Source organism: Sceloporus occidentalis, unplaced genomic scaffold (assembly GCF_023333645.1).
Source record: "Sceloporus occidentalis isolate IW3139 unplaced genomic scaffold, rSceOcc1.0.p SCAF_2, whole genome shotgun sequence".
NCBI lineage: Eukaryota > Metazoa > Chordata > Lepidosauria > Squamata > Phrynosomatidae > Sceloporus > Sceloporus occidentalis.
In genome coordinates this window covers 102,996,470-103,019,310 of record NW_028316982.1, presented here as the reverse complement: position 1 = coordinate 103,019,310, position 22,841 = coordinate 102,996,470, and the positions used below count along the sequence as shown (strand labels likewise).

Sequence of the window (22,841 nt, the reverse complement as noted above, 5' to 3'; positions counted from 1 at the left end):
TAAAAGGTGTGAAGAAATGAAGTGGGAAGGAGAACTTGGTTTAATGAGGGATGTATAAGGGAAGGGCATTGTATGATAATAATGTTTCTCCCTTAAAATTTTCTTTAAATGGAGCAGAGGGAAGGAAAGAATGACAAGGTTTTGTAACTTGGATTTTTTTTTTTTAATCTAAGGCAGAGCAGTGTGATAATAGTGTTCTTGGCCTTCATGGGCTGTCCTTGGGTGTTTTAGGGAGTCTCTTGGTTTCTGTTGTCAAAGTTGCAAGGAGAGGCAACAAACTTATCTATTAGCAGAAGTAACACTGTGTTACTTGGTGATACAGTTGTAGGACTAATGTAATGATGAGGTAGTGCTCAGAGCAAGGAAAGGGGGATTCCAGTGTCATTGCCAAGTCTGTTAGGTGAGCAGAGAACAGATTAAAACCGGTACCTATCTACTCAGAAGTAAAACCTCTTAAATTCAGTGAATTGTAATTCTAGGTAAATTTATACAACACTCTAGCCAAAAGGTATTACCAGTCACCTGGAAATTAATGAGCAGAAAGAGGGTTGAAAAGCTTTGTTACCTCTTCTTTTAATACTGCTAAAAAGGGTTAGACTTGGCATGTCAGCCTGCGAACGTCGGACTGAAAGTGCTGCCTGTCAAGTCATAACTCCTCTGTTAACATGAGACATGGAAAATAGCACTTCCTCCACAACATGGTCCTATTCAAAATAGTCCCCACTAATGCTAATGTATTTGCTTCACCTTTGAACTAACTCATCAAATCCACTTTGGAAAAACCCTTTGGGGCATTACCTGGTCCAGTATCTGACAGCGTCTTTTACTTTGTATGCATCTTTGAAGCACTCTCTCTGAAGACTTTCATTCATCTAACCAGATTGGGGCTATACGACAGATTGGCACTACCGGCTGTCGCATATTTGCAAGCACCTGTGATGTTGCCAAAGAAATGTGCAGTTGTGCATTATGTTTCTGGTCTTATGCATGGCTTCTCAAAGTTTCCAAAGTGACACAATGTAATGGTCTATGTTCTTTGTTGCCCCACACTCAAGGTAATCAAGCAAAAGCCAACCCATAGTCATCCCAGAAGACATTCACCATAATCTGTGCTGAGTGCTGGCTTTTGAATTTCTTTTATCTGGGGAGTACCACCACTCCATACACTGATTCTAGGTCTCTGGGTCATATAGTTATGCCAGAGCAAACATTCCCCCCAAAAAGGTGTCCCTGGCAGGTTACAGACCGCCCATTTGGGGTGGACTGCACCCGCCCCTTTCCCCGGTGTATCGGGGCCTCAGTGTTCAGAACGGCAGCCGCTGAGGCCCCAATCCGCCGCTTTTCAGGCTGCGGGGAAGCAGCAAAACGCCACTTCCCCACAGCCTGAAAAGGGGTGTCCCTGGGGCTTCAAGCCCAAAGGACGCCCCGCGGCGGTGGGGAGGAGGAGAAAGGGGCCACTTGGCCCCTTTCTCCTTTGGTCCGCTGGGCGCAGCTGTCTGAAGGCTGCGCCCAGCGGACCAAACCAGGAAGGAGCTCCGAAATGGAGCTCCTTCCTGCTCTGCGCTAAGGGCGCACTAAGCGCCCTGGTGAGGACGTCACGTCCGCGCCGCCCTGTATAGAGGCGGCGCGGTCGTGACGTCCTCATGGCGGCAGCCATGTGGAACGGCCGCTGCCATTTTGTGTGGAGCGCGCACTAGGGTTAGGGGTATGTGGAAGCACCGCCCCTTTCTAACCCTAGTGCGCGCTCTGCGCGTATTAAAGTGCCCATTTGTAACGGGCCCCAGTGGCTTCAAATGCTGCTAACAGTTCCAAACACACTTGCAGTCTCCTTTCAATCATCAATTAATTGATGAGTACCCACTTGGTACACGCTTTCCTGTATCCAAAGTTGTAGATAATCTCCCTGACAACACTGTGATCACAGCCAAGTTCCTCAACAGTCTCTCCCACAATCATATGCTGGTCAGTCTAGTGTGTAATAGCATCACGTTTGGATTAACTGTTTCAGAGAAAATTGCACCCAGGGTTAATTTTGGTACAACCCTCACAGTAAGTAATCGCCTCTGCTCATCCCGTATGTGGTCCTACTTTGTCTTTGGGCCTACTTGTCTGGATCACAATGACAAGCAACTAATATACTTGCTGCAAAGTTAATATTGAACTTGTAAATTGGAAGAAATTGAATGTAAGTAACATCTGAAGGAATGTGAATTTATAGGTTCATCTATTGATGTGGATCATTATGTCAGCTGCCATAAATTGGCTGTTCTATATGTCTTAATTGCACTGAGAGTAGTAAATGTACAGCACTTTATAAATAAAGCTTAATAATAATACAACACTGATACACAACATTAATACAGGATTTCATTTCAGTATAAATGACCATGGCAAGCTAGAAATAGTTTAATATTTAATTTTCCAGTACATAAAACCATTTATTTTTGTATTTAAAATTACAAAAAAACCAAACCATTAAATCAATATTACCAAAGTTGCACTAGTACCTTCTGTGTCTTGGCACAGATAGACACAGGTAGACCACAGACGTTGTGAGCATGTTCAGAAATAATAGATGTCTGGATACAGGAACAGATTATGAACCCTTTGTTAAAAAAGAGATGAATACATTTCTGTTTCTAACAATTAAGTGTAGACCTGTGGTTGAGATGCTGGTTATGCAGCATTTAGAAACCCCCTTCCCTTATATCCTAGTCTCATAATAGTTATTTCACTACAGCTGCTGATGCTGGCAATAAACTGGATAACAGTAAAGTTTATTACAATGGCTTTTAAGAGTTTCGAATGTTATTACATTACAGTGAAACTGGATTTACCAATGCACGACAAAACTGCTATTTGACATACTAGTAGTTCACAGTTGTGAATTATTACAACATATACATTATTTCAGTTATATGGTTTACTTTTCACCGCACCTCAAATGAGTTGATTTTCTTCCTATCTGCTTTCTTCACTGTCCAGCTCTCACATCCGTACGTGGCGATGGGAATATGATGGCTTGGATTATCCTCGCTTTAGTGTTCACTCTTGAGTCTTTGCACTCCATGATCTTGTCCAGTTCTTTCATGACTGCCCTTCCCATTCCTAGTCTTATTCTGATTTCATAGAATTTCTTGACTGCAGTCTCCATTTTGGTCCATGTTTTAACCAATAACAATTTGAATAATGATAAACATAGATATCTTCTAAAACATGGCCACATAGCCCGAAAAACTTCCTAAAAAGTATGGATGCCAGCCATGAAAGCCTTTGACTTCACAATTATAAACATATCAAAGGAAAAATAATGACTGTGGAAGATTTGCTTAAATTCCAAATTAGACAATGAGGAAATTGAAATACAGATTTCTTGTAAATGGGATCAAATATTGACCAGAAGGGAGACTGTAGTCAAGAGATAAGCAGAAGACTGAGAGTGGGAAGGGCAGCCATGAAAGGACTAGATAGAGAAGATCCTAATGAGTATAGATACACACTCCTCCCTCCACATTTGCGGATTTGATTATTCACGGGTTTTATTAATATGTACTTTAGGAATATTTAGGTCCTCTAGCGCAACTTGTTGTTGTTATGTGATTTTCTGTATTGTAATGTTGTTAGGGGTATGCTGGGGTTTATGATGTTTTAACTGCTTTTAACTGTCTTTTCCACTGTTGTACACTGCTGTGATCTATGGAATAGTGGTATATAAATTATTATTATTATTATTATTATTATTATTATTATTAACTCTTATGGCCAACTTTAACCAAAAGTCACACTGAAGGACCTAGAGATTCCTAGAGGAAGCACTCCACTAGGCATTTGTAGCTCAGTTCTATGGTCAATGTCTCACAGAGTTGCACCAGAGGAGCTAGAGATTTCTTGAGAAGTGTCCTCTCAGGTAAAAAGTGTTTTTGTCATTTGCTGTTTTTCCGCATTCACAGAGGTCCTGTGCCCCTAACCCTGACTAATATGGAGGGACGAGTGTGTACCATTGAGCACTAAAGGCAGAGTCTCCTCCAAGGCATTGCATTCCCCATTATTGTATATGGATGTGAGGGGTGGTCAGAGATAGGAAGAGTTGTGAAGGAAGTGTAGTGCTTATGAGACATTATAGCTTCTCTGTCAACTCTGGGGCAGGGCTTGAGGGAAGGGGAAGGAAGAACCCCCGTGGCCTCGCGAGATTCAGCATAAAGCGCTCCCCCTTTTCTGAATCTCGCGAGGCCACGGGGGTTCCTCCTTCCCCTTCCCTCAAGCCCTGCCCCAGAGTTCAATCAGTTTTGCCCGTCCCCTCGGTTATTCAAAATGGCGCCCGGGGAGAAAAGGAGCCTCGCGCATTCCCCTCACTCCCTCGCGCATACGCGCGCGCACCAACCGCCGCTTCACCTTTCTTTGCCCTCCCTCCCCGTTCTAATGGTGATTCCCGCTTCAGTTTACCTTCAGGCCTTAGGGCGGGGCCTGTCCTAGCCGTGACTGCGCATGCGCTGTAGAAACAAGGCGCTTCTGACGCCACCCAAACTGTCATGGCGTCGTTCAACAGAATCCTGGGATTTGTTGTTTTTTGTGTGTTTGTGTGAGGCGCCAGGGCTTTTTGGTAGAGAAGGCGAAGGCGGAAAAAAAAAACACATACAAACTACAAATCCCATGATACCATAAGATGGCGCTGCAGCGCTTTTAAAGTGGTGCCAAAATGCATTATTTCCACAGTGTAGATGTGCCTTGTGAGTGACAGGAATCTTGGGAATCATGTGCCTGAGGGCTTCAATCTGAGACAAATAAATAAATAAATAATAAAACACATAGTAAATAAAATAAAGATGAAATACGCATAGTAAATAAATAAAAAATAAAACAGTAAAATAAAGATGAAACATAAAAATAAAACACACATAGCAATTAAAATAAAGATAAAACACACATAGTGAATACAATAAGAATAAAACATCCATAGAAAATGAAATAATATAAAAATATAACGCATATCGTAAATAAAATAAATTAAAAATTAAACACAGCAAGTAAAACTAAAACGCTCATGGTAAATAAATAAATAAAAATAAAACACACAGAAAATGAAATAAAATAAAAATAAAACATATAGTAAATAAAATAAATTTAAAAAAACACACATATAGGACTTTACTGGTCTCTGCATTTCTATATTGAGATGAATAAATGGGGGGGGGGGAATGCTTCAAAACTCCATGATTATGTTAATGAAAATTAATTATCCATCATTGATAATTAACATATATATATATATATATATATATATATTTGTTTTCATGTTTCCATACACAATATCATTATATATTACATATTGTACTTCAAAATGATATACTACCATGAACAAAACTTCAGTAAATCATACACATTTCTATACATCTATATAATAACCTCCTTTATGATGCCACATATTCCCTCCAGTACCTTACAACTGGAGCCCATTCTGTTTCTCTTTTTTTCCTTGATGCGCAGCCATACCACCTACGGCCATACCACCCTAAACACGCCCATCTCGTCTGATAATTAACTTTTCAATTGATTTTTTTTTCTAAACACAAGGCAAAATGTGGTAAAAAATGTCTTATGAATGCAGATAAGCTTGCCAGTCTTTTCTCTTGTCTGGGTTTAATATTAACTCAGACATTTATGCAACCGTTGGAGAGTCAGCAGCACTTTGCAAGAACGCCTTTTTGAAAAAGCGACAAGACACCAAAGGGAGAAAATGCAGATTTCTATTTTCACCATTGATGCATTTACAGATCAGCCATTTCGTGGCAATCCTGCAGCGGTTTGTCTTCTTGAAGATGTGAGTTTTTTACATTGGCCTTTACCTTAAATGTGACTGTTACTTAATAATATCTCTAATCTTTGGTTGGTGACTTGATGCTGGCTGTATTCATTTCAGTATGACTTTGACTAGTGACAGTTCAGTTCTCACCATACAGAGACTAATCGCCAGTACTATTTATTCACATGTTTGCAAATTATTAAATGAAGTATTTTTTAAGAGACTTATTGCACCGAGTTGCACCCCAAAGAATTGCTTGGGATGCCTGCATTGCAATGGCTGTTTTGATAGCCTGGTCTTATGGCATGCTATGTCAGTTACAGATGTTTATGACAGTGATATGGGGAGCAACAACAAGTAATTTGGTTAGAATTGACCCATCTCTCTACATTGCTTTGCCTTTTTACAAAATACATACACATTTGGTTTGAATTAACCACCCATCCCTCAAGGAACAAAGGAATGCAGTAAATGTAACCCTAGTGTTTCAGAGAGTTTGCAATGTCACCTAGATAACTTTGGCATAAACGTATAGAGCTGAGGTGACAACTGATAAAAATCTAACCAGCTAAAGTTCCCTTTGCCACCAAGAAAACAGTTGCCAACAAAGATCACATATTGTACCTTTATGGAGAGCAGAGGCAGCGACCTATGGACTTTGAGATGTTGCCATAATTCCTATCCAGCATAGGCTCCCATGCACTTCTAGACCTTCTAGAGCTAGGAAGGGCAACACTCAGATCACAGGTTTGCATGCCACCCCAGCCCTCAAGCCATAATGCCAACATTTATAGGAGAGGGGTTAAAATACCCCCCCTGGTCCTACCTAAGAGGTTATTTAGACAGTGAAAACAATCCAGATAGAATCTGGGTTGAATATTGTTCATGTGCATTTCAAGTGCATCCAATTAAGTTTTGGGTGGGACTGCCAAAAAACTCCTCTTAACCCAAGATACTCAATTTCAGTATTCTAGGTTTTTCTAAAAGATTTGCATCATCAACTGTGTGAATAACCAATGTGAATAGACCCAGGATAAATCAGGTTCAAACTCTGCATGCGATGAATGTGCTTAAAATACATTTGCATCATCAACTCCATCTTTATTTGAGCGCTGACACATATAAGTAGCAGAACCTGCAGGGATGTACATAGATGTAGTTCCATAACAACAAACCCGGACTGTGGGGAAAATTATTTGCATTGGGCCCATACAGACAGGCCAAAATAAAGCTGCTTCTGGTCATTTTGGAGATATGCTGTTTAAAGGCTGCATGTGTCCTAAGAGGCCAGAAGCCATGCCAAAGCCATGCTCCAGTGGCAATGAACTATGAAGGAGTCCCACCTGAAAACCTAGAAAGGTGTTGCCTGTTGACAGTTTTGTTGTAGGTGGAGTGACACTCTGATTCAATAAAAGGCAGCTTCTTATTTTCCTGCAGCCTGCTCTGTTCACTGTACTTTGGTAAGGGCACCCAAATATAAAGCAGTCCTCTGACACTAAAGTTTTGGAAGTACCCACCCACCATTTTTTATTTATAGGTGTCTGGGGTTAGATAACATGGCATAGTGGCAACTCTGGACACCAGGGTTCAAATCCCAGCTTGGCCATCAAACCCACTGGGTAGCCTTGGGCATGTCACACTCTCTCAAATTCAGGGGAAGGAAGGCAATGGCAACCCTCCTCTGAAAAAAATCTCACCATAAAAGCCCCATGATAGGTTCGCCTCAGGGCCATCATACGTCAGAAATGACTGTTACACTTGAGAATGTTATACAGTAGCACTTTTAAAATTGTATTAAAATTATGTAGTTTCCAATCATAGGTTGCTACTGGATAACCGTGCGTTTATAATTTGTGGTGCTCCAAGTCTTTCTTTCTTTATATATATATATATATATCGCTGTAAATTTACACAGCACCTTAATTCCTTACTCATACATGTTTTGGCAGTCCTTGATGTGTAACATCACATTACAGTTTTGTGGCAAATGAGGAAGACAAGTACAGAAGCTCCACTTCCCATACCTGGAAGTAAAAATAAAGTGATAAAGTAAACAAAACAACAACATTCTGCCCTTTCATGACCCCTGAGACTTTGTTCTCTCAGGCAGTTGTAACAGCAAGGCTGGTCCTATTAAAGCTTTATAGTCTGAGATGTTTATTCCAGTGTTTATTTCAATGTGCCAGAATTAAATTCCATATATATATATATATATATATATATATATATATATGAGAGAGATAAGCATTATATTTTGCAATTAATATAATTTAATTGTTCACTGGGTGCTATTAAGGTACTTCACGTATAGAAAGCACTGTTGGACAAGTCAGAGGGCTTGGTGCTACCATTGGGGACACTCTCCCAGGCAGCAGAGAGACCTACAGGTCATTTTTCTTTGTTTCTTCCTCACACAGACTCAGTGTTTTTAATAGGCTGCAACCACACTGCAGAAGTAATCCAGGCTGACAACACTTTAACTGCCATGGCTCAGTGCTGTGGAATTCTGGGAACTGTAGTTCTGTGATGCATTTAGCTCTGGTGCTGCAACAAACTACAGTTCCCAGGATCCCATGGCATTGACCCATGGCAGTCAAAGTGGTGTCAAACTAGGCTATTTCTGCAGTGTGAATGCAATGTAAGTTAAATAAAGAACTGAGAATCAGAACCATCTTGACCTTCAAGTCTAATTATGTTTTTTTATCAGGTAAATTTGATGGAAAATGTTTGAAAACATGTGTGAACCATTTTTACCATTGCCATAAAATGCTTTCTCCTCAATTAGGAACTGGAAGAAAGTTGGCACCAAAAAATAGCAAAAGAAATGAACCTTTCAGAAACTGCGTTCATCAGAAAACTGCAACCCACAGATGACTTTACCAAAAGTAAGACCTTTTCAGTATATTAAAATCAAATAATTAGTGCAAATTTTTTTCCCACTATCGGCTTCAGGTAAATATAGTCTTTACTGATTAATATTGAAGAATGATGGTGAATAGAAAAAAAATTTGAATAGAAAGGTGAACTGAAAAGGTGTTTTGTGACCTCACACTTATTATTCAATCCATGTTGAAAAGGAACTGTTCTAGTATTCTTTAACATAGGCTTTGAAGGATGGTAAATCAACCCATCTTTAAATAGGCTACCAATTTAGTAACTGAAAGTATAATCCTAACTCAACATGTGGTGCCTATAGGGGATTAAGAGGGGGCACAAGGCACTTCTCCCATTAATCACACTGATCCGCCAGATGAGTGATCTGATCTGCCAGCAGATCTACTCTGCTGTCTAAAATATGCTGCCTAAAGAGCCAAAAAACTGTGGAGAAGGATAAAATGAGGGAGGAGTTGAGTCACACCTGATCCAAACTTCCCAGGAACATAGCCACAATGCTGACACAAAGATAGACCAAAGTGGTGGCAGGTGTGAGTAGTTTCCTGCACCCCTAGGCTGGGAGTGGCTTGGATTCAGTGCTCCCTCAGCTGGTGTAATTTTGGCCCAGCTGGCCCTTGGCTATCTTGGCCTGTAAGGTCTGTGCTTCAATCAAATAACATAATCCTTAATATTTCCTTATGTAAATTGACGTATGCAACCTTATATACTGCAGAAACATTAAAGAAAGGAGACTTCAAAAATATTGATGGTTAAATACTGTGTAGAATAATTGGTTTAATATAAGGTATGAAAACATAGTGTAGGGCTTTGAGATGGGACATGAGAAACTTATAAGCTTTTCTTCTTTCAATTAACTATGAGGCAAAACAGACGGTCAAAATAAGCAGCTTTCCAGCCAGCTTCCAGGTAGGGCATTTAGTTGACGTAAGCCTTGAAGCCGCTCTCAAGCCGCCCTTCAGGGAGAAGAACCACACTAAAAAGGAGCTGAATTTTCTCACTTCTTCCTGGAAAATGCACACTTTTGCTCATACATTTAAATGCAGCACCGCTCTAAAGGGGTGTTCTATCCTAACCCTAACCCTAATTGTGCATATAAACACCCCGTTGCAGGAGCACATTTAAAAGGGACGGAGCTGCCATACCTAAGCGTTGAGGGTGGCAGTGCCCAAAAGATAAACAGTGACACCTCTCCTGGAGATGAGTATAACATACACAAAACAGACAGACAAAGAGGGTGCATGGGGTGAAGTGGGGCATGATTGTAGCTTGCCGGCATCTGCACAGGCACACTTCTGCTCTGATGCCCTGTCCTGGTTAAGCGCTACACATGCGAATATGTGCAGGTTCACAGGGACAGCCATCCAATGGGATGGTAGTCGCCAGAAGTTTGCTTCTGTGAAGGAGCGCAGGGATGGTGGGGGTGTGAATGGTAAAAAAAAGTACCCAGCAGCGTGGTTTGAAACTATGCTGTGTGGTCAAGACATGCGCACTCCAGTTGCTTTGAGAGTGAGCGGTGCGATTGGTGGGGTTTCAATGAAGCTTCAGAAAAGGCAACTTCAAGATGCTTTTTCTTGCCTGTCTGTTTCACCCCTGTGGCAGCCAGTGTGGTGGTTTGAGAATTAAGATTAGGACTCTAGGAGACCAAAGTTCAAATCCCCACTTGCCATGGAATGGGCAAGTCACACTCTCTCCATCTCAGAAAATGGCAATGCCAAAGTCCCTCTGATGAAACTTGCCAAAAAAACCCATGATAGGGTTGCCTTAGGGTTGCCATAACTCAGGAACAACTTGAAGGCACACAACAAGAACAACAACAAATGAAAATTTAGTTCCAGTCTTTTTGAAGGGGCACAATATGGCCTAAATTTGATTGTTATTTCTGACTCTCATAATGTCTTTTCTTAGGTTCTCGTTTTGGATTGAGGTGGTTTACACCAGCTAATGAGGTCCCTCTCTGTGGTCATGCTACCCTTGCATCAGCTGCTGTGTTATTCCATAACAAAAGTAATTAGCATTTACCAATTCATTATTTAATATTGGGAATACTTTTCAAGCTTATGTTACAATTATATTTTTCTGATTTTAAAAACAGAAAATGTGAATTCCACCCTCACATTTGTAACTCTGAGCGGAGAATTAAATGCCAGACAAGTAGACGATCATATTATCCTGGACTTACCGCTTTATTTCACCAGTCCACAGGTTAGATTTAAACAGCCCTTTTCCCAATTGGCAGCATTTCCACAAAGGGAAAGAGAAAAGCCACATATTACTTACATCTTACTTTCTTTTCTTTTTTCCAGAATGTTAAGGACACGGAAGAGTTAGTGAAGGTAACTGGCATGGTCTTCATATTACATTGTACTACTGTATATAGGAATGTGCTGTATTAAACCATCCTGTCTGTCAAAGGTTTTTGGCATGATTCCTCTCATTTTCCTGGGACAGTATGGCCTAGATATATCTGGCATGTCTTCATGATGCCCTCATTTGAGCAGTTGTTATTGACAAACAAGTGATCTGGCAAAATTAATGGATCACATACTGGCAATAAAAAGTGCAGCTATGGGATCTCAGACCAAACTGGGACCACACTGGTGGGAGGGTTTAAAGTCTCCATCCTCATCCAAGCTAGGATTCAATTCCAAATTGAGTCTCTTGTGCTTATTCTGAAGTAGGGTTGGACACTCACCGAACATCTGGTTGCCACACACACCTCTCACCACACCTCAAAGGATCATACACATCACAATTTTGTGTTTCCCACCCACATTTGGGAATGTGTTTTCTTAATTCAAATACCCCTGAGTCTTCTAGGGGAATGAGGGCATATTTGCCACATTTTTGCCTTTCTGTGTATATTTGACCTAGGAGATTCCTTTTTCAAAGATGATAATAACCAGAAGTCTTTTATGGTATTGAAAATATAGACCCTCAGCCTTAAAGCAGATTGAAGGCCTGATTATTTATTTATTTATTTATTTATTGGGCTGCAAATTGTTAGCTATGCCCTTAGAGGATATGCAGGGGCATTTTGAATGAAAACAACATTGAGAGCATGGGGTCCTCTTGGGCTCCCCAAATGGCTTTAGGAGCCACACTCTCTCACACCTTCACTAGAGTAATGGCATCAACATGGCGGCTTCATATGTTTCCTTGCCAAGGCTGCCTTTTTTAGAATTTTGCCTTTAATAAAATGGTGCGTGAAATGGTGCAATGTGGCAAGGATGTGTGAATATGACTTATAGTTCTTCCTGGCTTATTCTGATATATTTTTTTCACCAGGCAGCTGTAGGTGATATGAATGTTCAAGATGTTCGCTATTCTCCTGACACAAAAAAGTTCCTTATCCGTCTCAGTGATACTTACAAGAGGTACATGCATTTTTGTTACACATTTCTTTAACTGGCTATGTGTAAACTGATTGTGTCTCAACCCTCCTTCTTCTGTGTATTCTTCAATTTATTTGGCATTGAATCATAGAATCATAGAATTGGAAGTGGTCTCATGGGCCATTTGAGTCTAGCCTCTGCTCAATGCAGGATCCCCAGCTAAAGCATCCCCAGCAGGTACTCAGCCTCTTTGTGAAGACATCCAGAGAAGGAGATCTCATCACCTCTCTGAGCAATTGGTTCCATTGCTGAACCGCTCTCACGGTCAAGAAGTTCCTTCTAATGATAATTTAAAATCTATTTTCCTGAACTTTAAAACCATTCGTCCTAGTTTTATGCTCAGAAGTATCACAGAACAAACCTGCACCATCCACCTTGTTGCAATCCTTGAGATAAAGAGTACAATCATGTTACCCCCAGTCTTCTCTTCACCAAGCTGAACATGCCCAACTCCTTGAACTTTTTCTTGTATGTCTTGTTCTCTATATCTCTTATCATCCTTATTGCCCTTCTCTGAACCTGCTCCAACTATCTGTTTGTATGGTTCTCAGTACAGGCTTTTTTTTAGACTGCGAAGTCTCTTTTGTTGTATCTGAGCAAAGTTTTATGTGATCTTCTTCTGTATGGCCTTTCTCCTTCACCCTTTACTTTATTTTATTCTATAGATTACAGCCAATAATCTTTATGCGACAGGCTAGAGAATGTTGTTGAAATACAATGCCTATTAGCCCTCACAACTGGCTGTGCTGGATGATGAGAGATGTAGTCCAACAACATCTGGAAGGCCACACATTCCCTAATCATGCTGTAGAGATAATGCCACTACTACAGGCTTGGATTTAATACTTCCATCTTTGTCCCAGTTATCTGCAAGTGAAATACATGTCAGATTGTTACTGTTCTTAATGCTTCACATTCAATGCTTGAACATCAAGGTCTGATCTGGAGAAACTGAAAGTGAATGCTGAACAACTTCTGTTGGCTGAAAAGACTGGAAAAATAAAAGGAGTAATAGTCACACTTAAAGGAGATGGCCACGGGAAGCATGAAAGCTATGACTTTTACTCCCGCTACTTTGCACCCTGGTATGGTGTTTCAGAAGATCCTGTCACAGGTGTGTTTTTATGTGAGCTAAGAATGTTTGCTTGTGAAAGGAGAATGAACACTTCCTAGTTGATGCTTTGTTATGTAAAGATTGTATGTGAACAGCCACATTGCCTCCTGTGGAATCCTGGGATTGGCAGTTTAAGGAAGGGCATTTAGAATTCTGTCGGAGAGCTCTTAGGCTTCACTAAACTACAAGCCCTAGAATGCCACAGGAAGCAGCCATAGTAGTAAAAGTGTAATAATAGTGCTATAACAGTGTAGTGCAGTATTATCATTGGTAGTAAATACCTACTGGGATGGCACCAATAGCCTGTGGACACCTTCCAGATGTCTTGGCTGTATTGGATTTTGGCCATTATTTATAGTGAACTTTGACATAATTTGGGGTCTAGCGTGTGATTTGGAAAATAATAATTTAATAGAATTTGTTCATTAGTCAGGTACCTTTAGGCTTTCAGTATTTCATCATGCTCTTGTACGACCAACAAAGCAATCTTATGGTGGAGCTAGGTAGATAAAGAGGTGGATCTGTGCAGGTGAGATTTAATGCCCTCCCCCCTCCATGATATTCCTGAGCGCACCCTTTGATTTTTCCCCACAAAAGAGACTTCAGTTCATTTTATGGGCATATAAAGTACTACATTTGGGGACAACAGGGCATAGTGAGCTTGACAAAATCTACCCTCCCTTTTTACCTCTGGATAAAAAAAAAAGCCAATAGAAAGAAAATAAACTCATTTAAGATGTGGTGCTGGAGAAGAGTGCTAAGGGTACCATGGACAGCCAAAAGGACAAATGCATGGATTCTAGAACCGATCAAGCCTGAACTCTCCCTGGAAACCAGGATGACAAAATCGAGGGTGTCATATGTCTGACTCATCATGAGAAGACAAGACACACTACAAAAGGCAATAATGCTAGGAAAGGTGGAGAGCAATAAAAACGGGTAGGCCACACACCAGTTGTCATCATTGGCCATCCATCTGTCAAGGAGATCATGGCCCTAAGCCTGCAGGACCTGAGCAGAGCAGTTGAGGACAGAGGGACTTGGAGGTGTCTCATTCACAGCGTTGCCATGAGTCAAAGTCGATTCGAAGGTAGCTAACAACAGTTAAGCCCTCATTGGTAGGCTTTATGTGGGAGTGGATGGCCAGAGTTGGAACTACACCAAAAGCCAATGGACACGCAGTGAACCTGCAAGAGTTCTTGGCAGTACACTAGTTGTTGCTCTGCTCATTAGTTCACAGCCACTTTCCAAATGGTAGATAATAAGTCTTTACTTGCTTTTTCATGCTGTCAGTAATTTCTGAAATACTGCACATGGTGTGGTTTAAACACTCAAATGCTACATAAAGGCTTATTATAACTATTATTGCTACTCCAATGTTATCTTCTCTCTGTTTTCTTTGAAGGATCTGCTCATGCAGTTTTAAGTAGTTACTGGTCACAACAACTGGGGAAAAAGGAAATGTGTGGTAAGAATCTCTATTTGTAGCAATTTTATTTTTATATGAAACAATGGATTGCATCCAAAGAAGTACAGTCATACATAGTAAACTAAATATGATCTGGATCAAATCCAATGAAATCAATAGGTCTACTGAATAGGATTCAGTCTGGATCAGAACCAATGAGTAGATGCCTTTGTTTGATTGGCTCTGAGTAACACAGACCTATAATGGCTGCTCATGCCCTCACCCATCTGCTTCTCAGTGATGATAACAAAGTATGATGGTATGTTAATTTTCAAGTATAGACAGGAGAACTAGATGTACAAATACTAACCTCTCTGTTCTCTTTGTTTAGCATTTCAGTGTTCTGCCCGTGGAGGAAGGTTGAAGATTTTGCTCCGGCAGGACGGAAGAGTAGATATTGGTGGTCAAACAGTCATTGTATTAAAAGGCTCTTTGACCATTTGAAGAAAACAACAACAGCTTTCAATTTTTTAAAATCTATTTGTTCAGATTTTTATTGCTATAGATGCATATTTTACTTACCAGAATGCAGCTACTTAATTTTAAAGGGATAATATTCATAATTTGGAAGCTTGTTTCCAAATCAATAAAAATTAATTGTAGTCAATTAGATAATTACCCATCAATATATACCGGTAGTCAATATCACAGTATATTAGTCGCTAAAGTGACTTTAAGTATTGTAGTTCATTCATATATAAATATACATTTAAATATAATAATTAAAGTATCTGTGTGATTTTGTTAACAGTGAAAATATTCACAGGAATCTTTTTGAGACCTTATGTCTTTGTAAATGGACTGCAAGAATTAGAATTACACAGTTGTATAATATCAGTATCTGGCAGAAGGTTGCTATTACATTACTACATAGTAGAGCCAGCAAAAGTGTCTGGTGCTTATTGACCTGTGATACACATTGGTGCTTAGTGTGCATCACACATTGATGTGGATTGCATATTTGCCAGTGTCCCATACACATCTTTATAATTCAATAAATCTGTTTCTTATCACTTGTGCTACGTAGCTAGGTATATGTAAAGTTATATAACATAACAGGTCATATAGGATTCTGTCTGATGTTTCCAAATATTATTTACTAGTAATTGAACATGAAGGAGATTTTATTTTTTACTAACGATTAGGGGTTCTTTTATTTAATAACAATGAAGTGGGTAGCCTGAGTGGCACCCCTATTGCAGCATGCCATATTTGGAAATCTGGATGGCTGCAACACAGGAGGAAGCAAGAGTACCCACCACAATGAGATAATCCAAAGATATCAGTATAATCCTTTTGTCCATGGAGGGTGAAGATACAGTTCTGACCCGAGAGGTTGGTTGTGCATACACTAAGGGCTTTTTCCCAGTAGAATATCTTTGTCTGAGATATTTATGCCAATTGTCCAAACATTTCCTCAGTCTCCTAAACATTTTTCTTCCTTGGGAAGACCATTTAGCACCAAGGTAATCCATTCATTCCAAAGTGGTTTCCCGGGACATGATTTTAAATATAAATATCACTGCCTGAACACTGTCAATTCAGATTAGTCTGAAGCAGGACGGAACCTCTGTTTGACTTTTACTAGATTCTTCAATAAGCCAGCCACCCCACTTGCTGTGTTTGCTATTGAGCCATCTCTGTTCCAGATACCCCTTGATTGGAACCAAGCTTCAAGATTGGTACAGTATTACCATTAGCAAGGCCTCCGCTTTGCACCTTCTTTCACCTTTGCTTCATTAGCTCTTGTGTGTGCATGAGTGTTGATTATTTCACTAATAAACTACAAAACCTATTTGGAATTCCCTCTGGAGTTCTGTGTAGTTTGGAACGGATATACAAAGGGAAAGATCCCAGGCTGAACATTGCCACAGCCAAGGGATATTCTTATTTGAGCTATTAAAATTTTCCTAAAATATATTAATTTGTGGGTGCCCTCTCAGGACCCCCAGCTTTTGGGGTAACTTATATACACACAGAGATTAGCTCCCCTGATAGCCCTCTGCCTTACCAGGAACTTTTCTCAGGTGTGGTTGCTGGAGACTCATGCTTTGTTTCAGGAGTGGAATATATAACCCTCCTAATGTCCAACTTCCATCACCTGTAGTGAGCATGCCCAGTGGTCAGGTAGGGGACATCTGTAGGGCTACATGTTCCCCATCATTAGCTGGGTGATAAGGAAGTAGCACTTTATATATCCTTTCAACTAGATCTCTCTAAAAACAAAAACAAAAAAAAACCCCTTACTCAAGGATGTTCCAGAGCTGCGCATCAAGGCTACTACAAGAAAAGACTGTTAAATAACAAAGAGGACAGTGAGGAATAAATACCAAATAATTAGGGCCTTATAATGGAAGGACATTGCATGATGTCCCTTCACATCCCCCTTTTAAAAATAGTAGTAAAGAGCAGAAAGAAGAGAATCACAAGAAGGGAGGTTTCATGAACTCAGATGTTAGGTCCTAAAGGATATGGGTACTTTTTATCTAAAGGACATCAATGTGAAAATAGTGTTCTTGGCCTTAAGGACCTGGCCTTAGATATTGTAGGGAGTTTCTTAGTATCTGTCAAAGTTGCAAGATGGGGCAACAAGTCATCATCACAAGCTGTTATTTGATAATACGGTTAAATTAGGACTGCTGTGACAAAGATAAGATGTGGTTAGGTGATTCTCAAAGCAAGTGTAGATCTTATAATCTCATTGCCAAGTCTGTCGCTTGGTGAGCATAGAACAGTTTTATTTTAAGCAGTATCAATGCACATTAGCAATAAAATTCTATGTAGTGTAAATGTATACAAGACTTTAGCCAAAAGGCAACCTTGGAAATAATGACTAATAAAGTAGTTGGAAGGTTTCCCATTCCATCACGGCTAAAAAATTGTGAACTTGGCATGTTAACCTAGTAAGCAATCTCATCATCTGCCCATCTCACATATAGCCTACTTTATCATTATTACGGTTACATGGACTCTGTTCAGAGGATAAAGTAACATACTTGAACAAAGTTAATGGTCACCTTGCAAATAATAAGAAAATGAATGTATCTTCTGAAAGAATGTAAATTATCAATAGGTCAATAATTCACCCAATTTGAATCATAATGTCAGTTGCCATAAATTGGTTGTTATTCCATATATCCTAATTTCACTCATATTGGCATAATACTGACACACAACATTAATACTGGATTTAATTTTAGTACAAACCAAGGCAAGCTGAAATTTGTTGAATATTTTATTTTTTTCCCTAAACCACATGATTACAATCTTTTTGTATTTAAAGTTACCAAAAAATCCTCATGTTAAAGCATTATTACAAAAGCTTCATTAGTACATTTACTTCTTGGCATAGATATACCACAAACGTTGCAAACCTGTTCAGAAATACATTTTAGATGCAGGAATGGATTATGAACCACTGATGGAAAAAGAGATGAATCCACACAGTTTCTAATAGTTAAGGTTAGACCAAATGTAACACCTGTTGCTGTGATGCTGCTTATGCAGCCTTTAGAAAACTCCGTGATCAGATCCTGTCTTGCAGCAGGTAGTTATTCCACCACATGTGGCACACCAATGATAGTTGTGAGCTGCGGAAGGGATAGTCAATTTGTATTATAATATGTTCTGAGGTTTGGAATGTCATTAAATTACTGTACAGTGAAACTGGATTTACAAATGCACGTCAAAATTGTTATGTGATGGTCTTAATTATTAACTACTAAATAGTTCACTGTCATGAACTATTATAACATATAGTACATTCAGTTGTATGATTTTATTGACATTTGTTTTAAACTTTAAACTTGTCAATTTAGGAAGCCCAAGTGGCATAGTGGTTAAATGCCAGTACTATAGCCACAAGGTTGTGAGTTTGATCCCAGGGCTCCAAGGTTGACTCAACCTTCCATCCTTTCATAAGTTGGTAAATTGAGAACCCAGCTTGTTGGGGGCAATTGGCTTACATATTGTAAAGTGCTTAGAGAGTGCTGAGTTCACTCATAAGCGGTATAGAAATTTACATGCTGTTGATGTTTTGACAACGGAAGTAAAGCCTTTTCCAGTGTGTATAACCAAGGCCTTGAGATTCATATATCCATCCTAAATGTACTTTTGGCAATCTCTTTTATAAGAACATTGAAATGGACCATAGTTATAGTGATGCACTGCTGCAGGCATAATCCTGGAAAGAAAACTATCTGAAGAATTTGCAGGCAGGCACTTCTCAGGCAGCAAGAATCAAGATGGTCATAACAGAGAATCTGAGATACGAAAATGCAGGACATATCTCTTCCTGTAGTCTCAGGGCCCGAACAGATGAGCCAAATGAAGTGGCTTCTGGCTGCCTTGGAGAACAGATTTATTTTAAGCAGTATAAATGCACATTAGCAATAAAATATACAGTGCAATTTAATTAAGTGGGATTTAATTCTATGTAGTGCATATACAAAATGCTTTGGAGGTGTACTGTTTAAACGACGTATGTGTCCAAAGCAGCCCGAGGCCATGGCAAAGCCATGCTCTAGTTCTTATGACCAGAGCAAAAAGGAGCCAGGATAGTCCAACTCCTGGTGGCATTGGTTGGCCCCTGCGTCCACAGCCTGCCTTGGGAGCAGGCCATGTGGACGGTGGGGTTCCATCCCATTTCCAGCCGGAGTGGACCCAGGCTGCTCTTTTGTGCCCATTTATTACACACACACCTCAGTGGGAGGAATATGTGAAAACAAGGGTCCCCATTTTTAATAAACTATATATAAGTACTCTTGAAAACAACTGTAGTGGTTTCCAATAGGTTTAACAGTAGTGTATACAGTTTATTTCTGAGTATTTTATCAAATGGCCACAGGTTTCCATTTCTGCATGAAGTATCTTTTTTGAACTATAGCTAATAAAAATTAATGTTTAATTCTCTCCTCTTTCAAGTTATTTTAGGGGTAAGGAAGTGATCCATTACATCAGCTATCTGCACAGTTGTGCTTTTTACACGGTACACTCTATTCCTGATGGCAATCAAGTATTTTAATATCTACCACTACTGCTGGAGCTACAAGGCATGCACAGGGCTCCTGTGCTTTTAACAGCTTAGACGGCTGGCAGAAATTCAGCAAGTGAAATTGTGGCATTATTCAGGGAACAGTTTCGTTTGTTGAATTTTTCTATGTCATGACATAAAACATGAGAAGGAAATTAATACTTACTGAGGAGATAAGTTAGCAACCCCTTACCCTCAAATATTTTTCTATAACCATAGTTCTTATCACAGTTCACCTTTTCAGGTAACAACTATCAAAGCTAAGGTTAGGCACTAGTGGTTCTAGGCAGACTTTTTATTTTTAAAATGAAACAAGGTATCAAATTGGAGTTAAATTATGAGAAAAACGTTTCCTCTAATCCTTATAGATCAGATGAGCAAGTGAAATAAAATGTCCTAAATAATTTCATCTTTGTATGTTTCATTATGTTTACTGTATTAAAGGTTTTTTTTAGCTGTGCTTTGAAGTCTACAAGCAGCTGCTATTTCTGAAATGCTAATGAAAATATGTGGTTTCCTTATGCACTCAGTAAGTGTGGAAACAGGGGGTGGAAAAATGGGTCTCTAGATGCTGGACTGCAGTCTTACTATAGCTTTAGCCAGAACAGCCCATGGTGAAAGATCAAAGGAATTGCACATTATCTAACTACAGATGCTCACCACTAATGTATATGATATACACTTACAGATAATCTAAAGTAGCAGGTGGGAATCATATATTGCACTACAGCAACCAGCCTTCCCTACAACTGGCTCTGCTGGCAAAGGCTGCTGTGATTTGAAGTGCAACAACATCTGAAGGAATGTTTGATTTTCCCTCTGATGTAAAGGTAAGAATTCTGAAATGAGGCTGTATATATCTGCAGAGTTTTCATGAGAGCCAGAGCTCATAAAAGTTCTTTTAGGAACCACAAATCACAGAATCTCTCACCCAACTTGGCCGGTGCTGGAGTCTCTTCAGTTGCAGTAATAATTCTGGGAACTGGAGGCAAAATGGCAGTATTTCCAAGCCCTGATCAGACAGCATATGCATAAAAACTCTATAACAACAACAAAAATGTTTGACCAGACTTGTTTCTAAAATAATTACTTAAAGCAAAGTTTAATTACTCTTAAGAATTAGGCTTTATATACTCTAGTGTTTTTATCTTCCAAACTTCAGTAATTCATCTCTCAGTTACCTCTGTCATTCTGTATACACAATTTCCACATAATCCAACCCAAGGCACTCTGACAAACATGTTCTTACCATACTCCCCTTTCAGTTGGCCTTCTTGCTTAGTCCCTCTCCTGTACTCATCATGCAAATCCAAGGGTTCCTCTCAAACAATGCATTGACAGATCTCCAATACAAAGTCCAGTGATTCCTAGCTATTCAATATTCCCCTCCAATTGCCTGAACCTACCCATCAATCAAGTCAAAACACCTCCTTTCCTATATCAGCCACACACACAGATGGCAAAGAGGCTGAGATTTTTACCCAGGACTCTATTTAGGCAATTTGTTCCTGTAACATCCCTTTATGCTAGTGGTTGAAACTTCTATGGAGTCACATAGGACAAAACAATAGCAGCGGCTGAGATGCAATAGGAGAAGGAGGCTGTAGGCTCCAACAAACCACCTGTTTCTCAATGAATGAGAAGGCCACAGAGTTATGGAAGTATGGGAAGGATGGCTTGGAAAATCTTCTGTACCAATGGAGAGGCAATAGTCCCAGAAGACAAGAATCCAAGAATCAGGCAACTTGGAGCAGCTTCCTTCCATTGTGTTGCAATGAGCCTTTTTATGCTTCTCACCACCTCTGTCATTTTTTCCCTCCACTATCGGTGTAACAACATCAATCGAAACTATAGGGTCCTAGTATGGGTGGGGGGGACCTTCACTGTAGAAATAATGCAATTTGACACCACTTTAAGTGCCATGGCTCCATCTACACAATCCTGGGATTTGTAGTTTTGTGAGGGGCCAGAACTCTTTCACAGAGTCGACTACAGACTTGTAAAACTATAAATCCCAAGATTCCATAGGATGGAGCTGCAGCACTTAAAATGGTATCAAACTGCATTATTTTTACAGTGTAGGTGCACCCTAAGTTAGTTTTTTAGATATTTATAGCAGGGAGATTATGTATTTCCCCACCAAAGCCAACTAAATTCTGTTTCTGGTAGATCCATTTGCTTACTTTTTCATCTGCCCAATTAATTTTGACTCCAATTAAAGCAATTCAAATATTGGGATACTGCACATGATAGTGTACTTCAGTGTACAATCCTTAAAACCCCGTTCAGTTCTTGACTTCAAGGCTTCCTTGGCCACAGTCAACTTGTTCCCAAATTAAGAACTTGTAAATTATAAAATAATAATGCAGAATTCTACATTTTCTATTGGAATGGTTCTGCTGAATGATAAACATTCCTGCCTACTTCATAAAAGATGGATAATAAAATATGTTGCACAAGCAGATGCATATCAAACACTCACAAAACTTGTCATCATGCTGGTACTGCAGGAATATGTCACAATGGCACAAAAATTCAAGAGTCCGTATGTTCTTCAGATGTTTTTAACAATCCAAATATTGTATTGTTGCAGAAGTATGTATAGCGATATTAGAATAACTCATCCTAGTTGTAAAGTGACAGTTTATAAAATCTTCTTCAGATGACTCTTATGGCACATTAGAAGAACACCTCTGTATGAGCAGCGCATGACAAGAATCACAGACTCGTACAGGCTTCGGTGAAGATGGCAAAGGCAGTTCGTTGTCTGAACAGGCATTACAGAATATTTCACCACAGTTCCTACAGTGATGCTAAAAAAACATTTTTAAAAAACCCAAAAGAAATTATTAGATCAACGCAATCTGTGAACTAAACAACAGATAAGCATCTGAAAGTATATCTAAAGACCCTAAAGGCACTAGATCCCATCTGTTCTTGGAAGCTAAGCAGGATCAGCCCAGGTTAGTACTTGGATGGGAGACTACCAACAAATAGCAGCTGCTGTATGCTTTATTTCAGATTAAGGACCTGGCAAAACCACCACTGAAGATTCTTTGCTTAAGAAGCCCTAAGAAATTAATGGAGTGGCCATAATTCAATAGGCAACTTGAAGGCACATGCATACACACAAACATAAA

General features: G+C 39.6%; 2 protein-coding genes across 8 annotated transcripts in view; one reads left to right on the top strand and one right to left on the bottom strand.

The window, feature by feature from the left end:
- The first annotated feature begins 3,818 nt into the window (after positions 1-3,818).
- Positions 3,819-15,353, top strand: PBLD (phenazine biosynthesis like protein domain containing). Of its 3 annotated transcripts, XM_089510493.1 has the most exons (10): positions 3,819-3,907; positions 5,606-5,818; positions 8,586-8,685; positions 10,601-10,699; positions 10,788-10,897; positions 10,999-11,028; positions 11,981-12,069; positions 13,023-13,201; positions 14,607-14,669; positions 15,001-15,353. In XM_089510493.1, exons 2-10 carry the CDS (start codon positions 5,735-5,737, stop codon positions 15,111-15,113), a joined length of 867 nt encoding a protein of 288 aa, XP_089366619.1. In that variant the 5' UTR covers positions 3,819-3,907; positions 5,606-5,734; the 3' UTR covers positions 15,114-15,353. The 3 variants fall into 3 exon arrangements, with proteins under 3 accessions (XP_089366619.1, XP_089366620.1, XP_089366618.1); XM_089510494.1 differs by lacking the exon at positions 5,606-5,818 and having other exon boundaries at positions 3,840-3,907; positions 15,001-15,350; XM_089510492.1 differs by lacking the exon at positions 3,819-3,907 and having other exon boundaries at positions 5,332-5,818.
- Positions 15,354-17,921: 2,568 nt separating this feature from the next.
- RUFY2 (RUN and FYVE domain containing 2) overlaps positions 17,922-22,841 on the bottom strand; it is a 35,565-nt gene continuing 30,645 nt past the window's right edge. The window contains exons 18-19 of one of the 5 annotated variants that reach the window (XR_016280090.1): positions 20,633-22,514; positions 17,922-19,825 (exon numbers count right to left, since the gene is read on the bottom strand). Coding sequence is in view for 1 of the 5 variants with exons in the window: in XM_089510489.1 (XP_089366615.1) it covers positions 22,371-22,514 (144 nt within the window). In the remaining 4 variants the exon portion in view is untranslated. Of the gene's footprint in view, positions 22,515-22,841 lie in introns of all 5 variants that reach the window. The other 4 variants (XR_016280091.1, XR_016280092.1, XR_016280089.1 and 1 more) reach the window with 4 other exon arrangements.

What these genes read in the sequence shown, in the direction of transcription:
- PBLD (XM_089510493.1), top strand. Translation starts at nt 5,735, where the DNA reads ATGCAGATTTCTATTTTCACCATTGATGCATTTACAGATCAGCCATTT. An exon ending in CACAGATGACTTTACCAAAA is followed by an intron (nt 8,686 to 10,600) that starts GTAAGACCTTTT and finishes GTCTTTTCTTAG; the next exon opens with GTTCTCGTTTTGGATTGAGG. An exon ending in TTCAGAAGATCCTGTCACAG is followed by an intron (nt 13,202 to 14,606) that starts GTGTGTTTTTAT and finishes TTTTCTTTGAAG; the next exon opens with GATCTGCTCATGCAGTTTTA.